At 44.0% G+C, this 9,952-nt stretch overlaps 1 protein-coding gene across 1 annotated transcript; it reads right to left on the reverse strand.

The window, feature by feature from the left end:
* Positions 1-438: 438 nt before the first annotated feature.
* On the reverse strand, positions 439-9,362 carry LOC135365836 (mediator of RNA polymerase II transcription subunit 11-like). The gene is made up of 4 exons (XM_064598536.1): positions 9,213-9,362; positions 6,138-6,219; positions 2,094-2,234; positions 439-873 (listed from the first exon to the last, which is right to left on the reverse strand). The coding sequence occupies exons 1-4, from the start codon at positions 9,318-9,320 to the stop codon at positions 680-682; spliced, it is 525 nt and encodes a 174-aa protein (XP_064454606.1). The 5' UTR covers positions 9,321-9,362; the 3' UTR covers positions 439-679.
* Positions 9,363-9,952: the final 590 nt, after the last annotated feature.

Raw genomic sequence — 9,952 nt, forward strand, 5'->3', positions numbered from 1 at the left:
GGTTGCCACCAGGCCGGTATTATATCGGCACGGCCGGTTATTTGCTCGCTCTGCTGGTTGCCGGTAGGCGGGTGATACCGGCAGCCTTTTGCCGGTATTTGTGGCTCAAAACCTTTCATAGGGCGGGCTTTTCCCTTCAACATTCCACTACAGCTTGAATAAACCTGGAGCACAGACCCAAGTCCGCGAAGTCACCAGTTGTTTCCTTAGTCACTCATTATTATTATTGTTACTGCTATTATTGGTTATTATTACACACAGGAACATGTTTCCTCCTATTATCTTGAGCTCTCTCTCTGGTTTTCTGTGTGAGCTCTTCCACCCCTCACCCACTTCCCTTTCCCGCGAGTGTTTCCCCATTTCCCTCTATTCCACCTCCTCTCCCTCAGCCGGTATTTTTCACTATGAAAGGTGGCAACCCTAGCTCCGGATCCAGTGATCGGCGATAATTAGACAACCGTGTCGCCAGCACTACATACATACATCATTGCTTCAGACCTGCACACTTTACAGATGTATCCGGTTCCCCACGGCACTGTTTCTTTTTCCTTTTCATTTTTCTGTAGTTTCCGCTTTTATTCTCATAAATATTTACAAATGTACAAGTCAGACACAACACAGCCCACGCTGCCTCTCTCCACTTTGACAGTTTCCATGGGCACGTTAAAGGTGGGACTAACTAAGGTGGTGCTGTAGCAGATGAGACGTTGGGATCTTGTTGCTGCTGCTGCTGTTGCTGCATAGCGTCCTGTTGCTGGTGAACGAGCCTCATTCGTTCCAACTCGTTCATGCGCGACCGGGCGTGTTCCAAGCGGTGCAGAGCCATGTGGAACACTTTCTGCGCCGCGTAGCACGATCCCTCGTGCGGTTGTACTGGAATTGGCATCAGCATCAGTATCATAAGGTTTCCGTACGCAGACATGACACGTGCAACACCTTCGGTGTCACATGTACCACCTTGCCACAAGACAACAAGAAGTAATGGCTACGTTAATTAAAGGGGCACTAAACCAATATAAGAGCAATGATGTATCAGTAGGAATATGTTCATTTAACTCTGAAACATCTTTTCTTAAATTATGGAGGTCGACAACGGCATAGTAGCGCAGTAATTAGAAAACGCGTTGCGCACTATTTCTTGAACATGCTCCGCCCTCCAAGTTTTGACAACAATAGGAGCGACGTCATTTTAACGTTTCGTGTGGGCCACCACCTATGTTGCCACATTTTTGAATAAGTGTTTTTTTTTTCTATTTTTTTTTTCAGAGCCACTAGAACACATTCATGAGAGATGTTTTTCCACAACGTACGATTTGTACATCTTTTCCGGTTGCCTTCACGAACAGAAATGAGATTACTTTATAATCCGCACATATTCTTTGAAGTGAAACCCCTCCACAACACGGAGTCACAACAATGAGACAGCAAACAGGTTCGGCAAATTCTCCCCCGCGGCTGACCTTGTGGGAGTCCAGGATTGCTTGACGACGCAAAACGTCATTCGGGGATGAGTCAGCCCCGTTTGCTGTAGCCAAGTGACGTTTGCTGACGCATTAGACGAAGGAGAGAGTTGAGCTGATTTTGCTCTTTCATCCGCGTTTTAAATAGTGAAAGCGCTTGAGCTACACAAAGTCTTCCACATATTTGGGTAGAGGGAAACCCCTGCTTTCACTCTGTGGAGGTCTTTTGGACAAAGTACGACCATCAGTTTAGTGCCCCGTTAACTACTCTAACTAAATTAAATATCTATAATTCACTTTTACATATTTTAGATACATTGATTAATCAGTGAATTAGGGAACTAGCTACATGTAACTGCAGGAAAAAAAAAAATTTATAGCATATCGACTTCAAGATGAGCTGCGAGTTAGTGCCAAGGATGCGCATTATCCCAAGCAGCAGTCCACTATTGGACCAATATTGGCAATCTCGGCCAAATATCGGACTGATACTGGGCCAAGGTGTCGTGCTGCTTGGTATGCCAGCTCGCTGGCAGCGCACTCATTTGAAGGACAGAAGTGAGATCGGAAGTTATCTGCGATCTTGATAAAGTGGGGACGTGCGGACACAGATTAAGTGCCTAAACCTCTCACCTGTGGACACTTGAGTGAGATAGATGATGTGCTTTGTGAGACCAGACTCCACATTCTGCAAGGTCTTGAGAAATGTAGACGTGTTGGACTCCACTTGCTTCATGCTGGGCTTCTCGCGGCTTAGTTCCAGGCAAGCCTGGCCTACGGAAAGAACGACATTTTTGCACGGCGCATATTACAACATTAGTATTAGCACTGTCTCGCAATACTCTTCCTGGTCGGGAAACTCGGGAGAAAAGTTTGTGAAGGGCGCTGCGATGACGTGCAGTGTCACATTTTGGAGGGGGGGGGGGGATTTTTTTTGTGTGTGCGTATGGCTTGCATAGTGTCTGTGCGGGTGCTTGGGTGTGTGCTGCAGCTTCTTTCCCTCCTTTTAACTACGCGTTTTTCGCCTGCGTAAGCGCAGGTTCTCTCTTAAATTTCTTTCTCGTCTCACCAGAAAGTTGGAAGGCGTACAGAACCGTGCAACCAGGTTCACTTGTTCCGATTATTCGACTCATAGTAGCGTATCCGGGCTCAGGAACCGGCTAGGACTAAACAATTTGTCGACAAGATGAAAGGCATCCAGACTATGTCTCCTGCACAAGCTGTATTATCACCAGTCAAATTTTCCCAGTTTGCTGCCTCTCACATCTCTCCCTGCTTAGATCACCCACTAAAGATTAAACGCCCTAGTTGCCAATCATCATATTTTTTTCTGGGTCATTTCTCCCCCGTACAATATCAGAGTGGAATAACCTTCCTGAAAATGTTGTTCGCACACGCGACAAAGAAAATTTCAGAGCACCTGTCATACATCTGTTATCTTGAACCATCATTTATTGCACTCTTCAATGTGTATTGTCTTGTATTTTGTTTTTATCGCGTTGTATTTAATCTTGCATTGTATGAATTGAATTTTTACCCCTCCGTCATATAATGCCCGAAGGGTTCTTGAAGTAAACAAAAATAAATAAATATTCTCGAAGGATATCCCTATCTTTGCGTGCTGTGCATGAATAAGAATGATCTACGCACGCCGCGGAGACTTTGCCAAATTCGATCGGGGAGCGTTTTGTGATGATCCTCGTCCAATGGGCTAATTTGACGAGAAGTGAATGTTTTTCTCTTTTTTTTTCCCCTCTGCAAAATAGTGATTTTGTCTACAAACAGAAGACGTTTGCTAACAGCCTTCAATCAGAAATGTAGTGTGACGAGGTGAACTGCCTCCAAATGCATCAGTGTGTGACATGTGTAACATATGCTCAAATGCTGAGAGGTGTAAAATCTTCACAGGATAGATCCTTCAACATTATGTCAATGCAGTAACGCGTCACAGAGCACAACCTGCGGGGGAAAGACGAGGTGCCAAATGGGCTTTGTAAGCAAACACCGCTCAAACCCGTTTTTTCTACTTTCTTTTTTTTTTTCTGAAGCGAACCGGAAATTTTTGCTACTGCTCGCTCGAAAGAGGTCAGAAGCAGCTAACCGCTCCATGAAACAGCCCGCATTGACTGCTTGTCTAAATCGGTGCTGTTTTTCGTGCGAGACACATAAAGGAGTGTCCAAGCTTTTCACTACGTGTTGTAAATCAGGGTTGCGGAATGGGATCACCCATACCATTCTAATTCCGTCCCGAGGAATGAAGGTTTGTGATAGTTCCACTCCTTTCAATTCCTCGGAATGAAAAGGTATGGTCAATTCCCACTCCTGGAATGGCTTGGCAACCCCATTCCATTCCTTTAATTCCATGAATAAAAGAATTAGGACCGGTAACCGTACTAGCTAGCACAGCAGTGCTATGGAGGAGATTGACATTGCCCAGCACGAAAAAAGTACAGAGACAATATTATTTTGCTCTCCTCCTCTCTTCCTCCTCTTCATTGGCATCATCATTACAGGATTTTCCCACTCAAGTAACTGGTGCAAGTGATGTGGGGGTTGCTGGCCTCACACTAGTGAAGCCAAAACCTCAATTTTATTTTTTCTTAAAACCAAACCAAACCATCGCCCTTGACCGTGTGGCACCCAGATCATTCCATTCCGATTCCATTCTGCCTGCAAAGAAATGCCCAATTCCATTCCCATTCCATTCCCAGGACAGTTTCCGCCATTCCATTCCAGTTCCATTCCAGGCTCTGATAAATCTGGAATGATTCCGGAATCGTTCCAACCCCGGAGTGGCAACTCCGCAACGCTGTTGTAAATATTACTTCGAGGCAAATCATGAGAACCTTGAGATAAGAACCTTACCAGTTCACCTGGCTAACCAGTTCAACCTAGCTAATAAGTACGTGGCAAATACACTGATACCTCCAGAAAAAAGGAAATTGAATGTAGTAAACCTGATCAAATACGGTCATCGAGTACAGTAAATCGAGGTATACGAGGTCAAGTCGAGAATACAGTAAATTATAGTACAAGGGACGCAGAAGAGAGGTGGACTGAAACACGACACGAAATACACTAGATTACAGTGAGCCCTCGTTAATATGACCCCGTTAATCTGACACACTCGCTTTATGACCGTTTTTCTCGGGAACCGTTCCGCTGACATGTAAATCCCCCTCGTTAATATGACAATTCGTTTATCGGACAATGACCAAGATTTTTGCCACAAGTAGGGTCAAACACGGGCATTGCCCGCTATTATCTGTGCGCTATTATGACCACGTCACATGACCCTCAGAGTAGCCCCATGGAGAGGCTATCTCATACCTCGCTCAGAGGGTGACACGCGTTAAAGTAGGGCGTCAAGGTTTGGGATGTCCCCTGAAATCGCTGACCTCGGGATTATACTCGTATCGCTTTTCGAACAGGGACCAGGTCACACCGTGCTGCTGTTGTCACATAAGGCTGGTCAAAATGAAGCGGAAGTGGGATTTGGCAGTCGGAATGAAGAGCGGCATTACTTGAAGGAGGCAAGCGAAGCCCTATAGGTTGCCTCACTATTTTTGGGGGCAGATAAAGGTCGATAACGTGTCCACAGTTGATGGTGCTATCGTCCATTTAGAAAAATTAATGACTGAAAATTGTCTGACGTAGCCATTGTTAACGTATTTTTCGGAAAATAAATCATTATTACGTCGGCTTTTGTTGCGCGTAGCGGTGCGTTCAGTCACGGAGGGTGCGTTTCTCGTTAATATGACAATTCGCTTTACGACCAAAATCCGCAGGGACGGCAGTGGTCACATTAACGAGGGTTTATTGTACATTTATTTTAAAAATTGATTTCTGAAGCACCATCATCAAGCGGCTCACATGTGTTCACCATCAGCACAGGAAATGCACTCTAGTGCTTGACCTTCGTTCTTTGTTCATCTTTACCGAGTCGATCCCAGTGCTTTCCCGCGCGCCAACCTCCGGACGGCTCAGCCGTTCCCTCTCATAAATCGAGGTCGGAACACATGCGTTCTCGCGGTTCATTCCCTGAAGATCCATTCACAGTTCGGACATCGAGGGTTCATAAACCGAGGGGGAAATACATGGGAAAAGTATGGTTCCTTGTGACACCGTTCATAAACCTAGGGAATTCGTAAATCGAGGGTTCACAAAAAATGAGGGTTGACTGTATAAGAAAAAAAAAAGGACTGTGAAGCAACACGCAAGACGCATCAGGAAAATAAACAAGGTGTCGTCTACCACCCATTTCTGCAGGTATGGGACAACCCAAAAACTGCCGGCACTGGGGTGCACTCCAACCAGGGGGGGATGTAGTCCACACACTGACACAAACAATTGCATTTTTACATTTATCTGGAAAACTTGAGACAAAAGTGGACAAGGATTATTTCTGTTGGTGGGCACTAAGAAATAGATGAATGAATAAATAAATAAGTAAATAAAGAGTCACAACCCCTTTAAGATTTGTGGGCCCAGCTCACCTGCAGGAGTTAACCTGTCCCAAAGTACAGTACCTTACTTCCCTGCCAATGGTTGACATACAAGATTGGGTAGGCTTCTTGCGGTGCATGTTTTAAAAAAACGTTCAACCTATGTTTCAGTTTATAGAGCTGGTCCATACTAAGATTTTGGAAGAAAAAAAAAAAAAAAAAGTGGACCTACCAGCACTCTGTAGGGCCGTGGCCACGTCCTTCTCGATGTCTTCCAACTCCTTCAGCTTCATTTTTAGGGTTGTGAGTGAGTTCTGGAAAATACGTTTTTAATGCGGTGAGAAATCTTTTTCAACGCGAACAAATGAATTTGGCACGTCAAGTAAAATGACTGCAGATGTGACAAGTATAAAATATAAATCTGAGATTTGTGATTTACGGTGATGGTATGAAAACGTAAGGTAGGATTGCGGTCAATATGACACTATGACACTGTAGGAAAGCTCTTCAATATCTATTCAATATCTTCTTGCTCTTTCATTGGTATGTGATGTTTTTATGAATCTTTCATTGGTATGTGATGTTTTTGTGATAATCCCTGTAATGCTACTATATCTCATCCCTAGTACGGCGATTCTATACCTTACAGCTTACTATTAACAGCCCTACACTCTTAAAAAAAGGATGTACTTTAACTCCTTTCCTCGCCACATATATCACTCCCTTTTTGGTGAGTAAAATTACTCTCAAAAAGGAGTCTGGAGGAGGGTTACGCTGTAACCCCGTACTGGAGAGTAATATTACTCTCTGGCAGGGAGAAAGGGAATTATGCTACTCCCTCGAGGGAGTAAGGGGACTCCTTTCTTGAGATTAATTGTACTCTTCAAGAGGGAGTTATATATGTGGCAAGAAAAGGGAGTTAAGGTACACCCTTTTTTTAAGAGTGTAACAATGTGCTGTAAATAACAACAAAGAAAATGTACACCACTTATTAATTCGAGGACTGCCCTCAAATTTTATCGAGTGTGAAGAACACTGAAATCATTTTAAGCCAATCATTCTTAAAATGCAAACATTCACACAGCTCATCCTAGTTCCTGCTCACACAAATACATCAATAAAATCCATGGTACTACAGAAAACGTTTCAGACAGATGAGTTATTACACTGAGGTAAGGAAGGTAAAACGAGTAGGTACACGTTACTACAGTTAGAATTAAAATGATCGAAACTTTTCTGCAGAGCCTGCACTTCATCGGGTTCCGGATGTGAGCTGACCTGTGCAGGCTCCGCATAAAAGCCTCGTTCATTTTAATTCTATCCGTAATAAAGTATTTCTGCACGTTCGACGTTCCCCCAGTGTAATCACAGTAAGTAGGACTTCGGCACTGTTTTTTACAAGTTTGTAGACAAGTTGCCCCAAAATGTCGCTTGTTCCTTAATGTCCAAACAGCACTTGCCAGATTCCTTGGGCACATTTCATGTTTTTTTTTTTTTCGGCATTACAGTATTTTAAAATAAGATGTAAAGATTTCAAGAAGCGGGAAAAACCCACAAATATGCCTGTTTTGTCATTGGCTAAGGCCCGATGAGGACTTTTCCGTGCAGAGGGATAAAAGGTTCCACTTCTCTCTCTATATATATATATATATATATATTATTACAGATTTATAATCATTATAGACCTAAAAGCGTGAGGAATCACAGAGTGATCAGCATCAGAGGCGCATTCAAATGTGTTGTCAAAATTTTGCTGCTTTCATGCTCATTCAGTTGGTACTGCTGAAACTATGCATAACACATACCTTTCACTTACGTATGTGTACTATAACGGAACCTCTGTGGACTGTGTTGTGGGTTAGACTCTGTAGAGGAACAAAAGCCAGAGTCTAGCTGCTGCTATAAGAGAGATGTTTATTGTATGGGTACCAAGTGCAGATTGTGAAGCTGGGCTCAAATGCCAGATACCTCACATTTCCCCCTCCCTTTGGAAGTCTCTGACTCAGGAAAAGTCTTTGGTGTCTATCCTCACAATTCTTCCATGCTTTTGGGAGGTCAGTAGTTTCAGCAAACTGGTCATCACTTGAACTGTGTGACAGCGGGATGAGATGCGACCGGTTTGATTCGGAAATGAACTCCAGCTTCCACTCGAAGAACATGTTCATCCTACCTCACGTGACCGTGTCAGTAGTGCTACTAAGCTTCGTAATCGGAAAAATGTGTGCACCAAGGTAATAAGTCGTATTATGCTGGCCATATAGGACATTATTTTAAACATTATGCTCGTTTAGCAGCACGATAAGCCTGATCTAGGCTGCTCCACTGCGCAAAAGCAACTTCACCCTAGCTGGCATTACCCTCGAAGTCCAATTCGTGAAAACTTTTTTTTTTTTTTCCTGCATGAAAACCCTGTACGTGTGGTGTTATATGGAAAAAGGGGATATGTCATGCTCCTGGATTTTGTTCAATTTCTGCCGAGTCACAAACCCAAAAACGTTGCCAAGATGACATGCATGTAGAGTAGACATATGCATATATGTCACACATTTTGCATTTGTATTATTTGAGGAAATTCAGCTGCAATTACATTACAAAGTATTCACTCGAAGTGTTCTCAGTTTGGGATCTTTTTACTTATCCCCTTACTGCATATAGAGGTTCAATTATTATTGCCCCACTGTACCATACTCTTCCCTGATTTTATTACTGATTAATTAATGCTGTTGGCCTTTTCAAGTACTGTGCTCTGCCCCTTTTGCACAGAAAGGCCTGCAGGTCTGATTAATCCAGAATTCCAAGCACAAAGGGTGGGTGGGCTGTTGAAAAAAATTTGGTTGGGGGTGGAGGTTACTATTACAGTTACCGCGCAACTGCATTACATATCATTGCTGACATATATCTAAAGCTTAAATAATACAGCCCTTCACTACCCACCCGTAGGGCAGTGCAGCGGAGAGAAATACGAGGGGGGGGGGGGGATAAACCACTGGGACAGGTTACACTTTATGCTGCTTGATGCCCTTGTTAGAAGCTAATGCTGGCCTGCAAATCCTGCACAAGTAAGTGTGTTAGACAGGGCAATGTGATACACAACCGCTAGCTGAAAAACTTTGACAGGTTTTTATTCCTGCCGCATGCGGTAGTCAAATAAAATTACATTTTTCGCACAATAAGTTCGCGGCATAACCGGGGTTTATTTGAAGACAACGGTGGCAGGTAGCTTGTATTGTTCAATAGTAAATATTGTGAAAGCGCAGCATGCTGCTACTGGGTTTATGCAAAAAGGCGGAAAACGAGGAATCAATACCATGCTTGCCGATTTCGATGCCAAAGGAAAGAGAAGATCAGAAACAACACGCGCCTTTTTGACAACACAACTCACGCACTGGTATTCATTAGCTAGACCTGTGCACATCTGCTCGCTACGGGCGCCGATATGGAGGCCGCCATGTTGTGAAACCTTGTTGCCAGATCTTATTCCGTGATGCATTGAAGTGCGCTATTCACAGCACCGTGGAACTTCCAGTTCCAAGACATACCTTGGAACTTCGCTTTCTGTTGGAAATATAAGGCATGACTTTATTGAATTCTTCTACAATTCTTGCCAGACTCAACGAGAAGATGTCCAGTTGGTTCAGTGTGCACAAGGCGGGTATTCCTCATTGAGTGAATGGGTATACTGCAGGGAAGCCGCCTCTGTTGAGGCGTGCTCATGGGCGTACCGAGAGGGGGGAAGAGGGACCATGGCACCCCCTGGACCTCCAAGGCCACTTGTGAAAAAGTGCACTCTTCATAGCCATAGGTCGTCATGATTATCCCCCCCCCCCCTCAGATGTCATAATAGGAAACTCTAAACACTCACACAGTCCGCAACGTTCGTCTCCAGAAAAAGAAGTGTTGGTGGAGGGGGGTTGCACGTTTGTCCCCCTGGAAGCACTTTTCGCCCCTTGGGAAATATTCTGGGAACACCCGTGAGCGTCCTTCTTATAGTTCTGCGATGAAGACTTCTTCGACCACTTCCAGGGAACTATGGTGAGCTTTTGATTT

Source organism: Ornithodoros turicata, chromosome 8 (assembly GCF_037126465.1).
Source record: "Ornithodoros turicata isolate Travis chromosome 8, ASM3712646v1, whole genome shotgun sequence".
Classification (NCBI taxonomy): domain Eukaryota; kingdom Metazoa; phylum Arthropoda; class Arachnida; order Ixodida; family Argasidae; genus Ornithodoros; species Ornithodoros turicata.